General features: G+C 32.4%; 1 protein-coding gene across 1 annotated transcript in view; it reads left to right on the forward strand.

Moving 5' to 3' along the window:
• The first annotated feature begins 16,177 nt into the window (after positions 1-16,177).
• The window catches only part of RGS3_1 (Regulator of G-protein signaling 3), a 43,066-nt gene continuing 31,476 nt past the window's right edge, over positions 16,178-27,767 (forward strand). Inside the window, exon 1 of the mRNA XM_051212236.1 lies at positions 16,178-16,821. Coding sequence (XP_051073337.1) covers positions 16,318-16,821 — 504 coding nt within the window. The 5' untranslated portion in view covers positions 16,178-16,317. The remainder of the gene's footprint in view (positions 16,822-27,767) is intronic.

Below are 27,767 nucleotides of genomic sequence, written 5' to 3' on the forward strand. Positions count from 1 at the left end.
ACGGATGTCTGGGAGCAGTAAATAGATGTTTGCACCCTATACCGTTCAACCAGGTAGTGACTGCATCTGCAGCAAAATGTGAGCCATTATCAGTCACCAACACCATGGGAACACCTTCTCGACTAAAGACCTTTCTTAATGCTTGTATTGTGAAATCAGAATTTGGTGAAGTTGTGAAAAAAACTTCAGGCCACTTTGAAAAAGAATCAACGACTACTAGTGCTTAGTATTTGCCAAGAAGTGGTCCACAATAGTCAGCATGAATCCTCTGCCAGGCCTCAGACGATACTGGCCATGGCACCCACTTCGAAGGATGATTTTTCAACTGATGACATTTCTCACAATTGTTTGCCGTACGACATATATCAGCATTTATCTCTGGCCACCAGCATGTGAGCCTTGCCAAGGACTCCATTTTCTCAACACCTAAATGACCACTATTAAGATCTTCAAGAACAGATTTACGCAATGAAGGAGGAATGACAACACGATCATTTAAACACAGAATACCATCAGTAGTAGATAGCTCATCCCGCTTTGAAAAATAGATAGGAAATCTACGTTTCAAATTAGCATTCCAACCTTTCCTCATAGCACTGAGTATACATCCGAAATATCTACGCGTTTCTCTAATGAGATCTGAACGTCTCACTGGTAAAGGTTGCACTAACAAACAATCCGAAGTATTAATAGGTTTATCTTGTAATGACTGTCGAGAAATGTAATCAACATGTTGAATCTGTTTGGCACTTCTGTGCTGAACTGTATAGTCATATGCACTCAAAGCAATACTCCATCGCTGAACCATAGCTGCTGAGGAACGTGCTGAGGATTTTTCGGGATGATAAATAAACTTTAAAGCTTCATGATCAGTAACAATAGTGAATTTCTTTCCGAATAAATATTTATGAAGTCTTTTAACAGCCCAAAACACAGCTAATGCTTCCCGCTGAGTCTGCGAATAACCTTGTTCAGTAACAGTAAGTTTGTGTGAAACACAAATAACTGGTCTACCTTCCTGTTCCAAAACTGCACCAATTCCCACAGGTGATGCATCAGTAATAAGCACAGAATGTACATTAGGGGAGCACGTTCGAAGAACAGCATCACTTTGAAGAAACTTCAGCAGACTTCGTAAGCATGACTCTTGTTCCTCATTCCATTTGAATGAATTGGATGTTAAAATATTAAATAAACAATTTGCACGACAAGAAAAATTAGGAATAAAACGGGAATAGTATTGAAGAGCACCCACTAGTGAACGTAATTCTGTAAGATTTTTCGGAGACGGTGCATTAGTCAGTGGAGCTAGTCGTTTCATATCTGGTCTAAAACCATTACCATCAACTAGGTATCCAAGGCATTCAAAACTAGATACACAAAATGAACACTTATTTGGATTCACTGTTATATTCTTCTCAATTAAACGACGCAATAAAGCAATAAGTCTCTGGTCATGAACTACCTTATTAGAACCATGAACAATGAGATCATCTTGATAAACTTCAACACCTTCAAGATCACTAACTACTTTATTCATAACTTCCTGAAATATGGCTGGAGAACAACTTAGACCGAATGGAAGGAAATTGTATTTGAACAGACCAAAAGGAGTGTTAATTGTCGTCAAAATAGATGAAGATTCATCTAGAGGAATTTGAAGATAAGCATCTTTTAGGTCAACTTTCGAGAACACTTTAGAACCATGAAGTCGATTTAGAATATCTTCAGCTTCTACCGTCGTGCACGTTTGCTTCAACAAACGGGAGTTCAGAGTTAATCTATAGTCACCACAAATTCTAGGGGTCTTGCCGTCCGACTTCAGTGGCGTAACGATAGGAGTACTCCATGCTGAAGACTGAATTGGTTCAATTATGCCTTTCACACACAAATCGTTTAATGTCTGATGTACTGCTTCTCGAAGACCATAAGGAATTATTCGTCTTTTAAGAAAGACTGGATCACCCTGTACTTGAAGTTTATAGGCTTAATTTTCATACCTCCACTGCACTTAGCACACATAGCTATCAAATCTTTAAGTAAAGTATCAGAATTTTCTTTAGAAACTAAGAAGGACAACTCCACCTTAAGCCTTTTCAAATTCTTTAAACCCAATATTGACAGTCCTGTTTCGCTAACTAAAAATTCACAAGGTATGTATGAAGAATTATCATCTCTGATTAGCAATTCACAACATCCTCGTATGGGCAGTCTGTGTCCAGTAATCCCCAGTATTGATACTTCAGTGGGTCGTACAACAACGTTAGGATCTAAAGCTTTCAAGTTCTTGAATGAAATAATGGACTCTATACTGCCTGTGTTTAGAATAAAGTCATGAAATGAACCAAGCGATGTAAATAGTCGCTTCTGAATATGGGCATTACCTTTCGAAATAGTGGACAAAGTCAAATGATCACTAGAAACATCCGAATTATTGAAATTTAAATTACAAGATTTAGTACAGCTCGAAGCAAAATGGACAGTAGCTTTGCATACTGACTGAATGTGTCCTACCTTACCACATTTAAAACATTTAGCATTACGAAATACACATGAATTGCGAGCATGAAACTTTCCACATGATAAACATTTACCAAACTTCATCTCACCTTTGTGATTTGCTTTGTAATTCCTCGTTGAAACACCTTTCATATTTACACGAGAATAGGAATCACTGTTAAATGAACGCAAGTTTGATTGACCCTGAGATTGTAGTTCATCACGACGACTAAGCAAAGTATTAGAAATCTTCATCGACTGGATATCAAGTTCATTGACTGCTTCTTAGTTAATACACGCAGTTCTAGCATCTTGAAAGGAACAGTTTGGTATTTTTAACAGCTCTCTTTCCAAACTCGGTATGTTAATTCCTGCAATTAATCGATCTCTCAGTTGCACATGAAGTTGATCACCGAAATTACACTTGGTAGCTTGTTTCTGTAATTCAAGGACGAATTCCCGAGCCTTTTGGTCATTTTGACGAACCATCTTATGAAACTTCGCCCTTTCATGGCATTCAAAACTGGTGCATTTTACATGACTTAATAATAGCTCTTTAAGAGTTGCATGAGGGAGTGAGATAGGTTTTTCTGGATATGCCAAAGTTTTTAATAGGCTGTACGCTTCTCTCCCAATGAATGTCAGAAAATGTGCCACAATTTTATCACCTTCAACATCTTTCTTGGTCATGCTCCGGATTTCGAACCTTTCCAAGTAATCCTCAAAAGCTTCAGGAGTTGAATGAGTATCTAACTTTTCCATTGCAGGCTCCATCGCGACGCCAATATAATATTTGAATTGTCTGAATTATAGTATGAAATAGGAATCCCAGAAATAACACAATTGAATTAAGAAGTAAGACACAAGCACAAACGGATGTATTGTATTTGGAATTCAAAATCAGACATTCAACAAGTACAAAGGTATCATTGGTTCATTCAAACACCACAAGAATATACATAAAAATCAATGGGACTCAGATAATCACAATCAAAGTTTAACTGGAATCCAGTGAATCACCACAGACGATAATTGCAATAAAAGAATTCGTCTTTACCAAATCTGCAAATTTAAGTGCATGTGCCATTTCTTACCAGATAAGGTAAGTCATTCATTCGTTATTGTGTACGCTCACCGTAAACTTACAATGGAATGTTAAGCAGAATAAATCCTGGTGCTTTATGCCACTATTGTGAGAGGCTTATTTTACTACTCCGTAGCCTGACCTAGTCAGATGAATCACAATAAGGTATTTTAATTTCCTGTGTAAGTTAGCACTGTAATTTATGCCTAGCATACTTCCTAATGCTTTAAACCATGTTTTGATGCATATGTCAGGTTAACTGCAACGTCATTATTAATAATCAGGGAGTTGGAAAATTAATTGTTGGTAACTTTCTAAGGACGTTGTCTACCAGCTTAGCAGATGGCCGCATTCTGTGTTAATGTCACAAGTCGACTAAATGGCAGGATGTTGTTCTATCCAATGGCCCATCATGTGGTGAAAACATCAATCAGAACACTGACTTATTTGACCATGCTCCTGTGACAAATCAATGATTAGTTAACCAGTACGAGCAGCTTTGAGTCATCCCTCAATTCTTATTGGTCCTGTGTGTAGAAGCTTCTTGCCTAACCCTGCTTATTTAGTCCAGAACACAAGTATCGTATATTTCAGACACATGTGATTTATATACAAACAGAACGGACTGCATCATACCATAAAATGAAAAATAATAATTTTACAAGATCAAGCCTAAACGCGGCTGTGAGTATGAGGCACCGTAATTAATAAATTGAGGACGAGTTAAGAATGGTAGATCATATAACACAAGCCAATGGGTAAACTAAAATGCTTATGACAAAAGGAATACGAATACGTATATAATCTAATCACATAATAATTATTCGGAAAGTACATGTGTAACAATAGTCCATAAATAATTCCTAGCAGTTTTAGCAACCAGTAATCTGGCTTCAGCTAGATCTTATGATCGTTGTCGAATGACTGCTGTAGAAATATGCATACCGCCAGTCCTCGAATAAAATCATCCACTTAACTCGCATTAGTACATAACGGAATTGAATGTGTCAAATATGAGAATGATCTTTTGAAAGAGCGTATTTCGTAAACTCATTGATCTGGACAGATAATCAGAGGAACAAAGCAAAGAGAAGGGAGCGAAGCGAAATGATGCGCAGTGGAGAAGACGTGTAAGTCAACTCGATATAATCAAGCGTAAGTCGGTATTTATGGTCATCAGAAACTAGGTTCAGACGTGTGATCAATAGGAGAAGAATTGTACACACATATTCCTACGTAAAATCAATCAAGGTCGATAGGGGAATAATTAACAGGGTCGTATTGTGAATGAAGAAGAATGAATAGATTGGCTTGTCCGGAAGCTAGAATAAGCTGTGTGGACTTGCATAGTACTACAGTCATCAGTCATCTATTCTTCATTCGGATATAGCGAACGTTATCTTCGTTTAACAGATCTTGCATCTTCGTTGTAATAACAGTGAAATCATTCAGCGTTACATGTTAAGTAAGGGATGGTTTAAACAATTTCGTTGTGGCGCATATATGAATATAGCGTTATATTTATCGAGCTTGACCAAATTGATATTCTGTCCATCGACTTTATCATGATTAATTTTAAAGAGTAACATATAAGGATACTGATTTTAAGTCATTTTCTGTGTAGATGCACCATTTCGTGTACACATCCTGTGTGGGAAAACCTTTTATTCCGCTTTCAAACGTAACGTCGATGGGGTAACTTCCCTTTGCAAAGTTCTGTATGTGTGCGGTTTTAGACATTTCCAGCTGCCTTACTGAGGGGTTAAATTCTCGATTATTGCCGTTTTATCAAATTTATTTGATTCATTGACAAGTGACAGAAACTTCGTGTTTCAATACAAAACAAACACTCAATTTTGTAGGTTCCCGGTGTAGAAACTCCCAAATACCAAACCAAAGAAAAAAGAAACCAAAATGTCCAAAAATAGTGATATAAACAAACACGTTCAGAAGTTGAGTAAAACAAATATGTCCAAAAAACACAGTAAAATTATTAATATACAATATAAATGTTTTAATCAGACGAATGTCCTCAGTTCTCACGTAACAATTTACTAATTATGCTGGTTTCAACCCATAAATTTATGATGTCTGGATGCAACAATGATTTTCTTGTACGTCATTCCCGACTAATAAAAATTCTAAATATATTACCTAAGACAACTCTCACAGAGTCCTCTCCGACTCAAATACTGGTCCGTACATAGCCGCTAGAGTACAAACTGCAAATCCCTGTGTATTACCAGATAGCAGAAGAAAATAATTTACTTCTGATTACTATAGTAATCTTACAGTACCATCGTTGTTACGTTTTGTATAGAAAAGTTGTTAGACCTTCTTACAAGCATTGAAATTCTGATTAGAATAGGTATTACTTTACATTCGTGTTACCAAATTATTATTCCTTGTCTATTAAAAAGGAATGACCTTACGCCGACGCTATATCATATGTCCTGACCTACCCTACCGTGGTGTTAAACGTCTCCCTGTTTTAAAAAACTTCTAAAGAGCTAATCAAATCTTGCGGATGAAGCGTTATGTTGGATATCATGAAAAAGATTTACATAATATAGCCATATCTCCATGATTGAGTCGTGCAGTCTCCATGATTTTCCCTAGCTTACCTTCATCATCGGTAGTAAATATTAAGTACAGTACATTAGCTACCAACCCATCTGAAAGTCTCGATGTCATTCCGGAAATTAGATGTCTTACCTTAAACCATGAATCGGTTTTGACTTTCTTTAACTTTAATAAAAACAATAGTAGAAACTCTGTCTAATGAGTGGGATTCGAATGTAAAACTGAAGAAATCTTTAACCAGTGGGCCTATTTAGTTTATCCTTGATGCGCTGCTTATTATAAGTGAAATGTGATGTAATTCATGGTACTGAGTTTGTCAATGAGACTTGCCAATGCTTTTCCATTCATATGATCAGTACATATTTTACATTCCTACGTGTTCAGGAAATGTCTAGTAGCTATGTGGACACACAAGTCCCTTCCCAACAGCTATGAACCTCGTTTCCGTAAGAACGACCGGGTTTTTTAAAAACACACAACGAAATGCCAAGTGTTCTTTACCATCTGCTTGCAGATATTACTCATTGTCAATATTGAAGATCTCTTAACAGAGTGTTTGTTTAGGTCAAGCGCACAACTGATTGAATCAGGTTCGTTTGACACCAGACTTATAGTGTTACTGTGGTGATGTAAGATCCAAACTGCGGTTTGGACTGCTGAATAGCCTTCCAGGTACGTTAGACAAGCGTCCTTTCCCGTCGAAATCAAAAGAAGTAATCGGGTAAATAGCGTTCTAAACAAATATTACCACCCGGCTATTCAACCAATAATTGTTCAATCAATCAAATCAGTCACAACAAATGAACGTTAATCTATCCTGACTGGATAGACCACACACAAAAGGAGGAGCAAATCAATATGGCTACCGCCAAGAACAAGTGTCAACTAAAACAACGTAGATACCGTTCGGGAAGAAGCACAAAAACTTAGTGAAGGTGTAATAAAATAAAAACTATGATAAGATACAAATATTAACAATTCAAATGTAATCAAAAAACTAACAATGTACAACTAAGGGGATCAATAGGAACAAAGTGCAAGTATATACATGGAGGGATTTTCACAAACACACAAAACATTCAAAAATGGATCTTACAGTGAATCCGTTAAAGAACTTAGTAAAGATATAATGATACCCGTAGTGGCTAATAATATCCCATTACAAATGTCCATACTATAAATAAACCTATGATAAATCATGTAGGTGTGTAGTAGCATTAAACGCTACAAATGCACTAGGAAAATTATCTGATGTATATAAACTGTGATGACATGCCCTATGACTTTCACATTTGTCACTGTAGTGATCTATCCTGTTTCCTACCTTTTGTTCTAATTCGAGCAAAAATCTCCGTTAGACTTTCTACACTGCTACATTTTTGTTCTTCGATTGCCTTATGTTTTTCGGTTAACGTCTTGTAAGCCATCCTGTAGGGAGATTTATCGACAAACCTATCTATAATAACTGCTAAGTTAGGTGCGAAGGCTCTTAAGTCTTGTATATCTAGTGTCGGATGTAACATGCAGCAGAAGGAAACTATTTTTGTTTTAGAACTGTTTCACTAGATATGCTGTTATTGTTTGGAGTTCGGAGATGTAACTGGTAGGGCAGTCCGTTACTTGTATCTTTACCTCAAAACTAAGAGACAAAACTCACTGACTGAAAATCTTATGAAGATGGTCTAACTATCATATTAATGAGTTGGCGTCCGATGTTTCTTAGATTAACGGGACTAGAAATGTAAATCATTGTATTTCAACTCAGTGGTCTAACAAAAGGCGACCACCTCGAGTTCCAAAGGTGCTTAGTTCTACTGCTGTAGGGTCTGTGAATTAAAACTGCTAAACAGTCTCACACTAAGACAAGACATCTGTCCAATGCTTTCTGGCCTTAAGTAGTTGTGTAACTACAGTCCATTCATAATGCATACTATGAATAAAACTTATGGATTTGCTGAAAAATCTATTTCACAATACATACATTTTAAGGAACAAATTTTTTAAACGTAACCGTACCATATATACATAAAAACTATGCCCAATTTCACTGTAAAATTGAAACTAAACTCTTGTCATTTCACATCTAATATTTATTTTTATGTTTATTAGGCTAGTCACAGCACTCTTTGTCGAAGTCATACTGTAGTGAACGAGAACACAAGTGGAACAATATAATTTATTTGAACACAAAATTACAGTACATCTTAGTAAAATCTGAGAACCATGCAGTAAGTACTTAATTTGCAAACAATCAGTCAATTGTCACAAACTTGACTGTTCCTTATGAAATACCCGTCAGCTGTCTCAGACTTCATTGTTCCTGTATTTCTATACCAATTGCTTTCTGTTTGCATTCTTTCGTTCTCGACCCTCTGCTACCAGACATTCTAATACTGACCATCGTTACATACTACTCATGTCGATATAAGTAACACACACACCACAATACTTGTTTGTAACGTAATGTATGAAATTAGTAGACACAAAAAATGAATAACATTATTCTTGATTACTTACTTACTTACTTGTGCCTGTTACTCCCAATGGAGCATAGGCCGCAAGTCAGCATTCTCCAACCCACTCTGTCCTGGTCCTTTCTTTCTGGCTCTATCTAATTGGTGTTCAATCTTCTCATGTCTGCTTTCACTTCTCGGTATAATGTGTTCTTTTTTCTTCCTCTTATCATTTGACCTTGAGGATTCCAAGTGAGGGGTTGCCTTGTGACGCCTGGAGCCTCTTTGGGGCTACCGCCCGTCCCAAGTCCGGATAAAGGAGGATGGTTGGGTAAGGGGTTAGCGACCCTATCTCGTAAAAAACTAACTCGCTAAAAAAACGCTAACCAGAGAGAAGATATTATTTTTGATAGATACTAGTAAAAAATGAAAAAGAGAAAATAACTGCAAAAGAGAAATTCGATGACTTACTAGAAAATAAACGGGATTATGTTACTACTGAGTTGTTCATATTCATGATTGTGCATATTAGACTGACATTAAAAACTTATGGATTATACAATAGTTATTTGATAAATTAAAGATTTTCCTTGAGCAGATTCTGGAAAGTTGAAAATATCAGAATTTCGACCTTAAAGTCCTCACGGTTTTTGATTCACTTTCAAACATTCCGAATTCCGCTTATGACCAAATGTACAGTGAAACGTAACAAACAGGTATTTGAACCTGACATCCTTCAGCATCTTGCTTTCCGTGTGCATGTAATGTGTATGGGTAGTCTGAGAAGGGATAAAGTTATTCTTCCATACTTTTTAGAACTCTTTTAGCGCTTTATCAAAGTCATCCCTGCATGCGAAACGCTTGTTCAAAATCATACTTTGAAAAGCATCGCTAAGATCAACTGAAATGTCACTTGAGCATGAAGCACTACAAACAGAAATCATCAACTATAAAAAAGTTATTCCTTGAAACAATAATAACCCAAGGAAGTACTACAAATACTTAAGGTTTACCGGTGACTTGACATTTCGTTTGGGTTTACTAGAGCAGTTGGGGTTACAGATCAAGTTACGAAGCAACAACAAAATCCATGTGTACACTACAAAACAGAGAACGCTAAATTAATGCTTTTGGCAGTTATTTTTTGCTTTTAAATGCAGCAAAAGATGACTTAAATATGAAAAACCTTAATACTCATGCAACCCAACAAACCCACGGCAATTGAAATACGGAATGACCGCCTCTTGTCAGGCCGTTCAAGGTCGTTGAAACGAAAGGGCGGGCTTCTTCGAACAACTATGACGTTTTTCCCGTACTGCTAAGGATTACTATCAATCGAACGGTTTTCAGTATTTGAATATTTTAAGCGGATTATCACGAAGTGTCCTGGACTTTACTGCTAGAGGCTGTTTAAATTCTGCTTAAAAATGCTTGTGACTTAACAGTATTATTGAGACAATCTGATCAGGAAACACTCGTGTCATGAGTCTAATTAATTGCCTTTAACTTCAATAACAGGAGATTGAAATTCTTACAATTAAAATAATATTCATGCCAGTTACACAAGCCAAAACCTATCTGAGGGTAGTAGTTAAATAAACAATGAGTTGGTATTTTAAGTGGAAAGGTACTAGGTACACGTTTTATGGTGAATAACAGCATGATTGTAGGTACATCCAGATGACGAGTCCTAAAGAAGACCACATATCTTAACTAAGTTTTAACCACAATCATATAATATTTCTTCACTTTTTTTGTTTAGTCAGAAGTACCGAATATCACAGCCATATTAAATCAACTTCAGAAAAATTAACAGTGGTTTTATAAAATTAGTTACCGTTTTTCTACGTCAGGTTCGTTTAAAAACTTGAACATAGAAAATAATTTCTACAACTACGAATGATTTTTATTTAAACACTCACTTATTCCATGACACAGAATCAGTTGAATAAATATCAGCTATATATAGACTAACAGAAACCTTTAACTACAGGAATGTAATTCTGACTAACTATACGTATTATTAGTTCAACTAATAATACTTCATTGCAGAATTTAGAAGAACCGTAATTACTGAAATACAAATATGCTCAAATTTAATTATATAACATTTCTGACTGTTTATTGATTTACTATGGTATATGGTATATCAGAGTAATAGCCTACAACATTTGTATGCAGAAAATACTTGAGTTACGTAATATTTTCTGACAGGTTCTACATACTATATTAGCATCTATTACTTTGTAGCAATAAAAGAATTGCGTAAGTGGTTTAATTTATAGGCTTAACTTCATGTAACTCATACATAAACTCATTTCTATTAAGGTATACTTAGAAGAATATATTGTTTTCACCAGTCAGGAAGAAAGAAGGAAAAGTTCTGACTTGAAATGCGACGTCAATGAGTCTCGATATTGAGTGACTATTCATATGTCTATTAATTTCCATTAAGAACTATAATGTTAGGAGAATTAAAAGGATAGTATTTTACACTTGGCACCCTTAAAATTGTACAGAATATCAAACTTTCTTAGATTACTTTCAACCAACATTATAGTGTATACATAAAGTCTTGATGTTTTCAGTTTTTTATTGTATTGTCCAGCACAGTATAATTATGTACTTGACCATCCACGGTGCACTCAGATAAATGTTTATATTTTAAGAGAAAAATGAAGGTAGAGTATAGAATTTTTATTAAAAAGATCACGAAATATTCTACCGGACGTTTTGTTCTGATTGTTATTCAGAAGATTAATGAAAACTCCACAATTAAACCATCCAGCTCAGAGAAAGAAATTCTACCCAAATATTATATCATGAGCATTTAATACACATTTCCCAGTCTTAAATAATGAAAGTTACATTCCTTTTTAGTGTTGAAAATTTGTACCATGGATATTTGTATCCTACAATGAATATACAGATCAAATACATTGTTTAATCTTCATTCATTAATTAAATCTCGCAACACACTAATTATTTACGTCACGACATGAATTTATGTTACGATAAACATAGTGTTAAGTTATAAATGAAATTTTCTTGTCTTTTCATCAATCTAAAAACATGATCTATTCTTTGTATATCAATTTTCTAACTGTTTAAATTATGATCGAAAATGCGTTGTATAATATTTTATGGAAAATGTGTTCGATGTTAAACCATTCTCACCATAAGAGGATTTTTATTCTTATTTTCTTTGTAATTAAAATGGTCCACCACTCTTTTAACTGTGTTATACAGTTGCTTAAGATGTAACTCACTTTTTCTTTATAAGACTATCTCAAATTGATTATGGTTGACCAATTGTTTCCACTGCTGTTTCTTAAATATTTTCATATATTAATTTAAGAAAACTTTGTCTTGAAGGTTCGTCAGTATCGGAAAATTTTTAAATAATGCCTCAAATCTACAGATACTTATTAATAAACCATGTTCACAATTTTACAGGAACATACCCTGCATTGGGTATTCAAACTAACATTATACATTGCTGTAGTTATAGATATTGCTATTAAACTATTAGAGACACGTTTAACATAATTGATGACATACAATTACTTGTCATTACCACATAATCTGTAAAAAGCAACTTAAAGTCTGGTTATTCGATTTATCCTGCTGGTCATACTGTAAAGTTGTTCGATAAAGATATATCAGTACTGACTTTGGGAGAATATCATATTGATTTTTCCTTAATAGCGATCAGTATAACTCAGATTTTTAATAGGTGTCTTTATGTTGACATCATTAATATGCATAAGTGGACACAGGAGACAATATAGATATATTGAAAAAGGATGATATATCATACGAGATATACTACAAAGTAGTGAAGCTTTTTTATGCGGTTAAGCTTCATTCCTATTCCTAGAGTATAACTAGAACATATTATAAAGTGACACTGTTAGGTAGATCCTAAGTTATCTAATTTCTGTAGATAAGAGTTTGTTCTTTCTTGTATCGATGGCTCCAATTATACTTTTTTCTACTTCTTACTTTCACATGACTTACCAGTTTCTTACTGGTTTCTTACAACTTTGCCAATTGTTTCATCTGCCCCAAGGTCATCTTTATCTACCATGCCTATACATATACATGCTTGTAGAAACAACAGAAGAGTTTGTCCAGCATTTATTTATTTATTGAAATGCCTATTATAATTTTCTATAACATAAGTGAATACCTTATGGATGGAACCGATAGATTTTTTCAATAACATTTTATTAGAGATTTATCAACCCTTTCTTGGGAATACATACTGAAAATTGTTAACTTATTTAAAAAACGCAAATAAAAGTCTATATATGCATAATGACCTATTGAAAAGTGTTATAACTTGTGCCCTGTGTCCTTATTAATGTATAACTTAATAATATCGCCAATTACAGAATAGTGAATTATCGATTGGACCATTGACGCATAAAACCTGTGCGAGCAGTCTAGAGTCCTTATCGATCCTGCTCACCACCTAGCCTTGCTTGTTAAGTTCAGAACAACAATCTCAGCCTCTGAGATATCAATCATTTATTTCAAACATACTGGGTTGATATACCAACCAAACAGATCATATCGTACCATAAAATAGGAAACAACGTTTGTACAAGATTTAGCCAAATATGGTTATGAATGTAGGAGGTAGTAATTGATAGACTGGGTATAACTCAAGAATGATAAATCGTATAATAATAGTTTATAGGTCATTATAAAGCTTATGATAAAAGGATCACAAATATGAATAGTTTGGTTACTTAACAATTATACGATACAAATATACGTATCATATTGGCTCATAAATAGATCCCAAAAGTTACCATTCATTATTCTCATCAGGATATAACAAAAAGTAATATGTTCATAATATGAATCAAACAAGAATGTCAAATTTTATCCTAAATGAAAAGAAAAACACTTTGGAAGAAAAAAATTTAGTGATTCTAATGATTAATTATTAGTATTCAATGAACCTTTCTTGTAGACAAATGAGGGAATAAACAAGTACTTTATATGAATGAATATTAATTGAGTAATCTAGTTTTTGACAGATACCCATTTAAACATTAAAATTAAAACACGAAGTTCAGAGAAGGGATCGCTTTTCAACGAATTTATTATCATGCTGTACAATCGTATTGAGCATTTACTAAATCTATTGTTATCATTCGTATCACGCAATCTATTATTATAATCTTCCTATTACGTCATCTTGGTTAATTTATATATATATATATATATATATATATATATATATATATACGATTGTACAGCTTGATAATAAATTCGTTGAAAAGAGATCCCTTCGCTGAATTTCGTGTTTTAATCTAGTTTTTATACTTTTAGTGAGTTTGAAAACAAGTTATCATTTTATTAAAATGAACAATTAGTGAAAATGAAAATAATATGATAGTGTGGTGCGTGCTACTTATAATGATGTAAGTAGTATAGGACGCGAGTTGAAAGCGTAATATTTGGCAGTAGAAGATGGGAGAAGATCAAGAAAGAAAGAGCGGAAACACAATGTAATTTGTAAGAAAACGCATGGACAATGAAATGTGAGACGATGGATTGATTTTTGCAACGGGAACAGCCCAGATTGATATGATGGATTGATATTTTGCAAATTATCAATTTGCTATATGGTTTTTTTATTTAACCATGTAACTCTGTAATTTTGTGCTAAGTACATTCGATTGTCCCTACCCGTGTTCTGTTCACTACAATAGAACTATAGATTTTAATGTTATAAAGTTATTAAGGGTATTATAAGTACTTATCTAATGAAACACATATGTATTGTAAAGCACTAAAGTTGAATTATAGTTGTCTATATGATTGATAGTTTTCTTGAATGATCATCTCTAAAATGTGTTCATGTGTTCATATTTTGTCACTTGACATTGTTGAGTAACTGTGACGACAACAACAGAGATCATAATAAAACATTAAGAAATATACTTAAAGTGTTTACAAAATAGAATGATATTCTATATTAGAAAAGCTTATAGCCAGTGTAATTATATCAATTTGGAGAGGGGTTTAATGAAGATATCTGAAAAAAGCTGTATATGTGAAAGTTTCCCTAATATACTAAAATGCCAACCGAAGAACCAATGTTTTTGCAAATGTATAAATAATTATCCACTTTTGTTTTAATGTTTGTATGATTTATTTCCTAACTTCAATTGGAAACTTAATTAAACTTCCTAGTTAGGATTTTGAGCACAATGAACTATACTGTTAACTTCAGATGTTCAAACGAGTCTAATTCTAAAGCACTTCACTAGAAATTATAAAGTTTCTTATATAACGTCTAAATATTTACAATTCAAACCGATACGCTTGGTAGAATTTTTTAAAATATCTGACAATGTATCATTCTTAAATCATATTCGTAATAAATAAATGTCTAGTTAAATAGTGCGTTGATAAACAACTTTCTAAGGAGATATATCGGATTCTATAGTAATTTATCTATAAAGAGTATGTTGTCATGCTTACTTTTGAAATGGTTACATAACATTGAAATAATAGCTCAGGCAAATTGTATTAATTATTTCTTATAGTTCAAGTTAACAACCAATTCACGGAATCGAGCAACTATCTACCATTATCTGAGGTAAATACCTTGCTGTATCTGACACTGATTAACTTCACTGGATACGGTTTCTCACTAGAACTCCGAAAATTACCTCACGAATCTAGTCACTAGTGAGCGATGGAAGATGATTGTGCGATTTCATGGATTCGTTGAAGTTAATCATTAACACCTTTGAATGCCGGCTCATTAGTCTAGATGTTAGGCGTTCGCGAGCGAGACTGAAGGTCCTGGGTTCGAATCTCACGTGTGGGATTGTGGGTGCTTACTGATGATCATCCCCAAGCTAGGACGAAACAACCGTCCAGTGGCTTCAGGTTTTCAACTGTGATCTAACATTAATCGATCCATATTATCAATCAACAACTCACCAATCTTCACAATCTCATACTGATCATAATATAAAATCTAACATTTAACCCCTGGCGTCAAAATATTCTTCTAAATTTATATATAAAAACTGTTAATCAGTTAGAAAGAACAAATATTTATAACATAATGTCAAAATATAAAACTAAATCTCTTTTGTTAATTCACATTAATCATATAAAACAGTTGAAAGTCACAGAAGTAGGTTATACTAATGAATAATACTTTTACAGGTAGAATACACGTTTATAATGAAATATAGATGAAATCTATAAGAAATCAAAGTAATCTAATTAATGTACTATATTGGATGAAATTTCATTGCATAAATCATACCGTTTTCAGACTTTTTATTTTGCTTTGTTTTTATTTAATTAAAAATTATTTCGGATAATCTATTGTCCATTGAACAACGATTTTTTTTCAAAAAAGAAAACAATATTTTATACAAACAATCTAATTGGTTGATTAGAATCAACCAATTAAAATACACTAACCCCACAACAAAATTTTTTTCATCCGATAATCGTTTGTTTAAACATGACATTCATTTCATTTTATTATTACAGTTATACACGTCAGTGAATTCCATAATGAATTCATCTATTTCAATTTGGAATATTAACTAACAAGACATTACTAATAAATTTCATTTAAGTAGTTTAATGAATGAATAAAAAAATAATTTTCTTATTTTAAAAAACAACAACAAAAAACAAAGTATTAAAATGTTACATATTGGAAGTAAATCATTTGAAAATTCTCAAGAGAATTCATTAGAAAAATATCATTTATTAACATATTTATCACTACCAAATTTAAATGTAAAATATTTTTTATATAAATCAGAATATTCTACTGAAATGAATTCAGTAAATCATATTAAAATTAAAACATATAATGATATATTCAGTAACACATTTCAATGTTCAATTAAAAGAAAAAATCAATATTTATCAAAATCATATACATCATTATTATCTAATAAATTTGATAATAATAATAGTACTACTAATAATGATAATAATGATGGTAGTATAGAAAATATTCCCTTATCATATAAACATAAAAAATTTAGTCAAAGTGATTGTTTATTATTATTTACACCGTATAATTTTAAATCAGAATGTGTAATTAGTTTATCTGAGGAAAAAAGTCAATTATCATTTAATGAAAATGAATTAATAAATCAAAATAATTATATGAATGAATCTACAGATCAATCTCCTTTGGTAAGATAGTTCATTGAATTAATTTAAACTATTATTGTTTTCGTTTTTTTTTTTGAAATCATAATAATGATTATGATAGATTATTTCTAGTTGATTTAATCCATTGTGAAATTTAAAACTCATTATATATATTTTAAACTGTTATGAAACTTTGGAAATTATCATTTAAAAGAAGGTCAAATTTGTATTATTTATTTATTTATTTAAACACATAAACATAGATAAAATAAGGCACCAAATAGATATAAGCAATATAAATCATTCGATTTGTCTGGGGATTAAGATACTGCCTGGGTGCCTAAACGGAAGCAAGTGGTTTTCAAAGGTGGTCACACCCCGATTCTTTGACCTAAAGGTCTGATCCATAAGGCGATGGAGCAACGTCAGGAGATGCTCTCCCATGTTAGCCGGTGACCAACGATTGGTTCATACGCTATTTGTTCCTTTCGGATACTGGAGCCCATATGCACCATTAGTTTGGAATCAGGGTTTTCCGATTCCCCTAAGTGAATCCTCCATATCCACCAACCATTCACTTATCGTTCTCTCGATTTCGTAAACAACAGTAATGTCACGAGAAGGCAGTGACTAGGATTTCCCTGGCAATGGTTGTATGCACGTGTCCAGGTGACAGCGTTTTGAGGGGAATAGCGGGCTCTCACCACCCTCGGCCCTAACAAGGCATTTGGGGGCCGAGTTTGTCTACTATTCTTTCATACTGTAAGTAAAGATCGATAGTGTCTAGCAGTAGAATCCATGACACATATTTCGTCCCACTTGGAACTCGTCATCTGGATGTACCTGTATCTCAGAGTTGATTTTCACTCTGAGACTTGAACCCACTACCGTTCGCTTCAAACACCATCGCGTTATCCGCTTAGCTATATAGTCCTAATAGCCTCAATAATGAATTATTTTTCTGTTTCATTACTAATTTAAAGTCAAAAATATATTGTATGGGTAATACCTATGGTAATATTCTATTATCACATTACTCGTGTTTCATATTAAAAGTGTTAAGGAATCTCTTTTTCATCTCGAATTGATGTGTACCAGAGAAATGTTAGAAAAATACTCTTTAAGTTAGGTTAGAAATATTCGGAAGTGGTTAATTATGATCAAATATCAGGAATAGATTCAGAGTGTTTACTTTCTGCAGACAATAAGTTTAGATTATTTGGTTAGAATCCAGTGCTCCATATTTTTAACTTTAATAACTAAATAATGTTGTATGATCATGGCTCAGCAAGAGAGACGGATTAATATCTCTCTCTTATCTGGATCATTTTTGCTAGATATTGTACTTATTTATTTTGAATCAGTGGTTGTTGAAATGACTCTCACAATAATGACTTGTTATCTCTTAAGTTTACTTTTAGAATCAATGGCCCTTAAATATAATTTAAGTAAATTATCTAATATAGTAAATTTTAGGGAATAACTTTTGAAAAAAATATCTCGTTTCAAACTTAGTCTTAAACAGTATTGTATCAACCTTTACTTTGTACATTTTGACTAAATCTTATGAAACTCAGATTGCACATTGGATATGTTAAGATGACATCGTTAAGAATGCTGAGAAAATTGAAACTGATCTCATTTGTATCCTAACGATTATTCTACAGAGATATTCGCTTACCAAATATCGAATATACGCCAGTTTTGTGAAACTCTCAGTATATATAGTTCGGTACAGTTTGGTACAACTGTGCTAAACTATCTCCAAATTTCTGAACAGGCTAGTCACATAGCTTATTCAGTACAACATAATCATAAAGCCAAATAACGAATTAAGAAAAATTTAACATCCGGTAGACGAACAGAATGTTTGTGTTAAATCAACTCTAACGCTGAACTCCGATTATCTGATTCTCGACAAAAATACTGACACATTGATCTTTAATACATTAAATAATACAATGAGTTTTCAAAGAACTCTAACACAACAGAAGTCACAAAGAAGTAAGTTTCTTCTAAAGTTCATCATCATTTGTAAACTGACGTGCAATATAAAACTGAATAAATCTCTGAAAGACGTACTTTAACCGTTGAACTTCCGTAAAATTTTTGAAAAGCTAATAACAAACTTGTTAGTAGAAAACCAAGACAAAATTATGTTAATTATGTTTCCTAAAACGGTTGAAGAAATGAATATTCAGAACAGTACATATGATTGTGAAAGCTGCAATATAGTGTGAAAATTATTCTCACCAGAAAAATAACTGAAAAAATGAATCCTAAATATGCATGTCAGATTGAGTTATAAATAGTGTAACGTTGTGGTGAACGAAGACTTAGCAGGGATAGAGTAGAACCCATTGATAAAATGTGAAAACCATACATTATATACTTTATTTACACATCAGTTGTCCTTTACATCCTTCATAATTCTTCCAATTCCCGGTTCCTTTTTGTTTCTCTCTCTTTTTTATTCAGTTCAATCTTTTCAACCTTCTTTTGACAGGCATTCAACTTCTGATTGGTTTACATACTACTTGTGTCGATAGACATAAGTAGCATACACCACAACGTCATACTCACAAATTTTCATTTTAAATATTTACAATATCAACAACCTTGTTATAAAGTTGAATGTGTGTGAAATTTCAGATCATATATGTGTTGATCTTAGCTTAAACTAATAGAATTGACAACAAGATCAATAAATCATGACGCTTTCGAATTAAACCTATGGTAATTCAGGCTGTTTATATTGTTCCCTTTGTTTTTCAATATAAGAACATTTTATACTATTTAAACTATGTCAATAAGTTGATGATACCTCAGATAATATGGCATAAAGTCGGTTATATTGTCGATAGCTTATTCTCTGTGTCAGTAAATTTATGTTGACTTATTTCATCTTATTCAATCTTATTTTCCATTATCAGTTTGTCTTATTATAATTGATACTATTATTATTTGAACTTGTTTCCTATTCACTTCATCATGATGATACTGTACATGGCAACTAGAACGGATCAACACTTTACCTAAATCTTTAATTATTCATTGACTTTCTAATTGAAATATTCACTTATATCATTTGTATGACAATACAATCTTAACTATAATTTTCTGATATTTTCATAGAAATTACTGTAAACTTAATCGGTTTACTAATAGTAACTATTAAATGTAATGAATTCAAAATGGTTAAGATCATGAGTCAATTGAAGCTAGACCACCATGGAAAACCTGGAAGCATTGGACGGCTGTTTCGTCCTCATGATCTCAACCATTGAAATTACTATATTATCCACAAAACCCTACTGATATGAATTCAAAATGGTTCAATCATTTCATTTCATTACGGAAATCTAAAGATTTTGATTGATCAATTTTTATGTCTCATATGCTAAATCAATCATAAGCCAAACGATAAGGTAAGTGAATGCAAACACATATTCAACTATTTAAAATTTCGTTAGCGTGAATAAAAATACAATAAAAGAGAAATACATTCACAATTAGGTTGAATAACCTACATCCGTAGTGAAGCATATAAGATAGACAAGTTTGAATAACTTTTGATTTCCACATCAGAACACACACATATATATACACATATATTTGTGTGTTAATGTGATGGGGAGATTTTTCTTCTTTGGCAATTTTCGTATTGTCAAATAGAAAATTTATTCAAGTGACTAACCTATTTAAATTTAGAAACAAAAATATACATTAGCTACTAATATACAAGTAATGGAACTTATTTTAAAGAATAGTAATGAATAGTAAACTAGAATAGCTGTCCAATAGCATGTTCTATATGTTTTATATTTATAAGTAAATATCAGTTCGTTGAATTAATCATGATTAATTAGAAGAAAGATAGTTTAATGTTTCTATTCTGCTTAGGTCAAATCAAAATGATATTAGATTAATGACCATGAATGGTATTGTGAGGCATTATTGAAAACTGGACAAATTATACGGTATAGAACAATACAAGTGAAAATAGTATGAAACGACTTGAATTACTACACTTACAATTAATATACATGTAGGTTAAGAAAACACTTTGTCTACAAAATGATCATCGATTGATTTCACACTTCATCCTTATACAACAAAAATATTGTATTTAATTATTATTTCCACTGTACACTTAGTTAGGAAGACGTTTTTAATGACCTTTTTATTTGCCAATGGTTGCATTTAGATATTTTCATCTAATAATAGGTGTTTCTGTCATTTAAGTAATGTGGTTAGACTTAAGAAGCAAAAATAATCATTTTATGATCGACTATAACTATGATATAAACGTATTGAAACTTGGTGATGACTTGTATTCACACCAATACGAACTCACAGTATTTAGTAAGGTACTCAGGCGAAACAAACGAGCACAAAGTATACAGTCCATAAATACTAAAAACGTAACTAAAAAAACGTTCGGTATGCTGTCAAAGTGTTTCTCATACAAGATTCTTTAATATGTTAGTGGTTTTTAATTTTATTATCTTCTGTTAAACGATCTGTGATTAATATTAGTGTAAGTAATATCCAAAAGACCAAACATTTACATGAACGATACGTGTTAAAATGTTATTGAAGTCAAGTTATTGAAAGTAAATCAATCTCATTAGTTTTATCATAGAATGTTATCAATACAGTTGCGTTACAAATCAACTTAGGTACTTGTTATTATGCTATGTTCGGGATGGATGAGAATTATAAATGAAACCGTTCAATTATGAAAATAAAGATATTTTTGTTCCGATAAAATACTAAAAAGAATAGTAATTAGAAAAGTGCAATTATCATGTTTTGCTTCTTGAAAATATAAACGATACCTAGTTTGTGATATTTCAGACAACTATGTTATTAAGTCTTTCAGCCTAAAATATTAAAAATTAAATTGTTCACTTCATTTCACAGAGTATTTATCACTAACTGAAATCATCTAAGAAACTGTTATAGCCCAAAGCTGTCAATCAGAAGCAGAGCATTATTGATCGGACCAAGGACGCGTAAAACACGTGCGAGCAGTCTAGAGTCCTGATTGGTTCTGCTTTCCACCTAGCCCAGCCAGTTAAGTCCAGAACACCAGTATCAGCCTCTGCAGTATGAATCATTTATTTCAAACATACTCTGTTTATATACCAATCAAGCAAAACACATCGTACCATGAAATAGGAAACAACATTTGTACAAGATTTGGCCAAATTTTGGCTGTGAATGTGGGAGGTAGTGATTAAAAGACAGGGAATAAATGAAGAATGGAAAATCGTATAATAATAGTTCATAGGTCAAAATAAAGCTCATAATAAGATGGACATGAATATGAACAGTTTAGTTACTTAACAATTATACGACAAGAATATACGCGCAGTATTGGTCCATAATAGATCCCAAAAGCTACCATTCATTATTCTTGTCGGAATCAAAAAAATATTAACTTAGGCCTCCTAGCCAACACACATACAAGACAGCACCAGATATCAAACCAAACGCTTTTGGCCTCCTTTGTCAACTCGATAAATCCATACATAAATAGAGACTAGAATACAACATCCATTCTATGCTCTATGATTTTCAGTGATTTTCCAAACGATATTAATTGCTGACGAAAACTATTTTCAAATTGAGAAAAAATACTTTACAACTTCTTTAATTAACCATTTCGATTTAGCAACAAGTATAACGGTATAAGTCCACAAAAAATGGTTACTGACATAATATGCTAAGCGATTAGAGATAAAATTCTTATATTTCGCATCGAAACAGATACAAAACTTAGAATTCATTGATAATTACTTTCGTTTAGCCTGTTTTAACTTCAGGGATCTAGAGGTTAAGCGTTTGCGCGTGAGACTGATAGGACCTGGGTTCGAATTTCGTGGGACGGCATCGTAGATGAGAAGTTCCATACTAGGATGAAACGACCGTCTTGTGCTTTCAGGTTTTCTATGATAGTCTAGCTCCAACTGACTCATGAATTCAACTATAAAACTACTAAAATCTCCACAAAACCCCTTTTGATAATAAATTGTTGTGAATTGCGAATTGAGAAACACAAATCATGATGCTACAGTGCCTTGATTATCTCAATTTCAGGCATTATTGTTTTCTTTTTTAGTGCGTTGATTTGTCAGTTTACTTTTTATAAGTAGGGAATTCATAAGGGATCATAGCTACTCAATTTAAAATGGCTTTTAATAGTTTAATATAAACAGACATTCAAGTGATGATTGAATAGAATAAAACTTTTGAAATTACATCATCAATAGTTGTTTATTTAATGTTATGTGGACTGGATTTCTGATATACTCGTATTTTATTGAATACTTATTCATCGGTAGTAATAACATTTCACGGTAGATATTGAAATTAATGTTATGTCGGTAGATTGCATGAGGTTGGATTATCTTATCTGATCATTAAAATATCATTCATAATAATTCGGGTAGAAATGTTTACGTAACAGAACCCATATTGTACCATAATTCATATTAGTAAAAACAAATGGTAATAATTAATGTAAATGCCCTTTTTTATGATTTTTAAAGAGGGAATTACATCTTTTACGATTTTAAAAGCAAAACGTTCGAAGCGAGATAAATATATTTTTCATTGGTTAGACTATAATTTGTGGACAAACCAATCAGATTTAAAATAACAGATTTTGGATTTTGGCGTGAAATCCACCCATTTGGTCGACTAACATTTTGGCATTTTAAATGATGTCAGTTCGTGATGAAAAAACATAAATCTAATTTATAACACGAACCATGAACTGTGAATCATAATCCTTGCTATTCAAACTGATTTATAACTTTCATTCAGCTCTAGTAATTAGGTAAATACTCTGAAGGTCTTTTTGGCGTCGCTCAAAAGAACCCAGAACCTATCATGATGATTTAATTTTTACTACTTTATACTAAATATTTAAACATATTGTAGAAGTGAACAGAGTTCGATGGAGATTGCTAGTGTGCGGCCTATGTTTTTCCACGAAGGGTAACGGACGTAAATAAGGAAGTAAGTAAGAAGTGAATATTTACTTCTTAGAAACTTAACGGAGGTTCATTCACATATAAATTAAGTGAAAGCTAGTTGATTAATTGCAAAAATAAATGAATGTGAATAGGATTCAAAAGCTTTTACATCTTTGGAAGTAAAACTTCCTGAAACCTTTTTTAACTATCATATACTAGATTAATAAACATTAGAAATATATCTTATTACTTTTATTTGATATATGTAATGAATGAAAAATTTTAAGTGTAAACAATACTCTCTTACTGACCATTTAGTGTATCTTTAACTTAGAGTTAAATGAATATAACCTTGTATACTTTAAAATAAATTTTAAAATATTTACTAACTGTTGATCAATGGAGCACTTCAATTTATTCTGCTGACGCGCTATAAATCACTTTATAAATTTCATTCACTATCCGTGTGTATTTTCAAAGTTCCATACTTCTTATCAGACTAATTGATATCAAGACATTAATTAACTAGTTAAGATCAAAATAGTTAAATTTTGGAAAGTCCGAATCATTTTTAGTTATTATATCACGTATTTTAAACATTTATACTGTACACCTAAAATACTCTTTAAAAAAAACAGTGTAAGATTATTCGTATTGAAATGTTTAATTTTGCATGATTGACCACCATGGAGAACCTGGAAGTACTGAACGATCGTTTCATCCTAATATGGGACTCCTCAACAGTGCGCATCCACGATTCCGTCTCGCAAGATTCGAACTCAGGACCTATCAGTCTCGCCCGCGAACGCTCAACATCTAGACCACTGAGCCGGCATCCAACAGCGTCAATGTTTAACTTCAACTAATGTACAAAATTAAGCCACCAATCAGCATTGTCTTGAGCTAGTTACTATTTCACCACAGACCCATTTGAACTCCACTGGTCACTGCTTCTCACTAGAACTCCAGAAAATATCTCTTAAAGCCAGTCACTAGTGAGCATATTATGATTATTCTCAGAAAAGATTTTTTTGGATATTACACTAATTTAGTAGTTGAGTTCATGAGTTAATTAAAGCTAGATCACCATGAAATTATTATTGTATTCATAAAAACATTTTTGTCACTAACAATACTGTACATCTTTCCTTCATAAAACAACCTATAAACACATTTATATGTTTAGCATAACTCCTTATGTACAGTTTATTATAATCAGCTTTGTGTCAAATGTTTGTTTAATGGAAAATAAATATTTTTTTATTGAGATCATGAATCGATTTATGTTAGACCACCATTGAAAACCTGGGAGCAGTGGACGGCATTAACACCATTGAATACCGGCTCAGTAGTCTAGAGGTCAAGCAAGACTGAAGACTCTGAGTTCGAGTCCTGCGAGCGAGATCGTGGACGCGCACTACTGAGGAGTCCCACAATAGGACGAAACAGCCGTCCTATGCTTCCAGATTTTCAATGGTGGTCTAACATCAATCGGTTCATGATCTCAATCACATACTTAATGTCCTAAACTTAAAATGAATATACCTAACTTGCAAATCATATTAGCTTAATTATAGTTTAAACATCAATTTTATCAATTAAAAGTCAAATGTTTTAACCAATAAGTTACATTGTAATGTTTATTCAATTATTATTATTCAATGGTTAATATCATGAGTCAGTTGAAGCTATTATGGTTCTTCTCAACAGTGCGCCTCCACAATGCCGCCCAGCAAGATTTGAACTCAGGACCTATCAGTCTCGCGCGCGAGCGCTTCACCACTAATATTGTTTGTCCAATTTTTTAGGCTTTCATACTTACGTATCGAATGCTTTCACCTTCGTAAGGTGGGGTAAAATATGACTTATTTATATGACATTATTTAAACCCTACCGAATGCATATTTGTCTAAGACGTTATAACAAGCCAACCTTGATAAACACGAATGTAACCAAGTCAAGCTTAGAACAAGTTTACTGCCCCCAGATGAAATACTGCATTTATGAATAATAAATAATTGTAGAAATAAAAATTTCCTCTCACAACTTGACACCAACGATTTCAAGTGTTCGGATTTACGAATCTTGAAATACAATGTATACTTTGTTCCTCCAATAATACCATTAATATTGAAAGTGAAATTCTGTTAAATTATGTGGTTAAATTACCAAAAATCTTGTCAAGTATGAAACCTTGAATCATTTTAAATCCTTTTAGACTAATGTCAAACTTGTGTTTATGGTCAACAGTCTTGTGACACTAATTTTAATTACAAAGTCTTTCTCTCCTATTATTATAATTTATAATCAAGGAACATACACAACCAACTTCTTATTAACTCTAATGGGTTATTTGAAGATTTCATTTAATAACACAGCATAATAGGTCACTGTAGATAGGTACAACCCTATGTTGAACGATACAAATTTCTAAAACAAAACATACTTTTTTTTCAGGTCAGTAATTTGATCATAACAAACTTATACACCAAAACAGATATTTGGAGATAAATTTAGACATTTCGGAATAGAATATTTCTCCAAAGATATTAACTTGTTTTAATTGTAGAAAAGTGTTAGATCATCTGCCAGCATCTATATATAGTGAAATGTATAACTACGTCTAAGCTAACAACTGACTGTATCAAAAAGTTCAGAAAAGCTTATTTAAATAATCGTGCCAATAAAGTAAGGAAATCGACAGGTTTATAGGGTTTAACCTTACGAAAATATCCGAAGTATACTAAACGACAGACTTTCCTAAATTTTAATCAGCCGCGAATAAATCTGGAAGTATCATATTTACTAGTACTACTGTGAATTTGATACAAATGGACGTAGTTATTCCAACAAGATGGATATCTCTGTGTAAAGACGTTTTCCTCAAATTGTATGTTAGGGATAAACATCACTTCTGAAACTTGATAAGCCTACAATTTATCAGCAGTCACAAACTGCATGAAAATATAGTTATACAGATGTGATATCGCATATATCTGAATTAAATTCTTAACCATTATTCCCTAAAATATTCCAAAAATGGTTACAGTTTCTTCTTAGTGCAACAATTGTATAACCAGTCATCTCTGTACTCTGGAAACATTAAAACTTAAATTGCTTTTAAACTCAAAATTATATTAACTCTCAAAAGTATAAGATGTGAAGATCATGCATTCAATGTATGATTTTCATACTTTATAAAAGTGCTGTGTAATTTTGCATATAATCGTAAATTGGTTTTACCAAACAAGTCTTCGTTCCCTACAAAACTATTGTTTCTAAAAACAATAACCCTGAAGAAGTCCAAACAAGTTAGCTGGACGAAACGTTGGAATTATTTTAAATTTTAATCGCTGAGATTATTTAAAATATAATTTTCACATATAATGACTTCTCTATATTCGGCGCCTAATTTCTGTCAAACTTTTCATTCTAATCTTGACGAATATTCGTATAAATAACCAATTTTGATTATACAATTGAACAATCGTCTCAGCATATTGACATAAATTTTACAAAACAATGATTAAATGCAGAGTTAGTACACTCTCTATCTTCCCTTAAACTAAGAGATTAAAATTGCTTCATATCTTTCTTTCTACGAACTAATTCTTTCTTCCCGTACTATATCCTTATTGCAATCTTTCTTTTATATATTACCACCTCTGAATTAACTACTTTTATGAATCCGGTGTTCATCTTGTCGTGTTAATGAGGTATGGCAACTTGGACCGATGTATATATCTGCGTGGTCCTACGTTGCAGCTGACTGACTGACTGACTGCAGAGTTAGTAAAAAAAACTGACAAACTTTTTTTCAAGTCATTATTTCTTACTGGATTCTGTTGATCATGTTTCAACGTAGACATTAATTCACAGTGATTTAATGTTCTAAATATTTCCTTAGAAGTATAAATTGAATGATTGAAGTTTTACTTTTTTGAAATAGTTGATAAGTAGTCAAATATGAACACGTTTAATTTAATATAAGTATAAAAAATA

Source organism: Schistosoma haematobium, chromosome 1, assembly GCF_000699445.3.
Source record: "Schistosoma haematobium chromosome 1, whole genome shotgun sequence".
Lineage (NCBI taxonomy): Eukaryota > Metazoa > Platyhelminthes > Trematoda > Strigeidida > Schistosomatidae > Schistosoma > Schistosoma haematobium.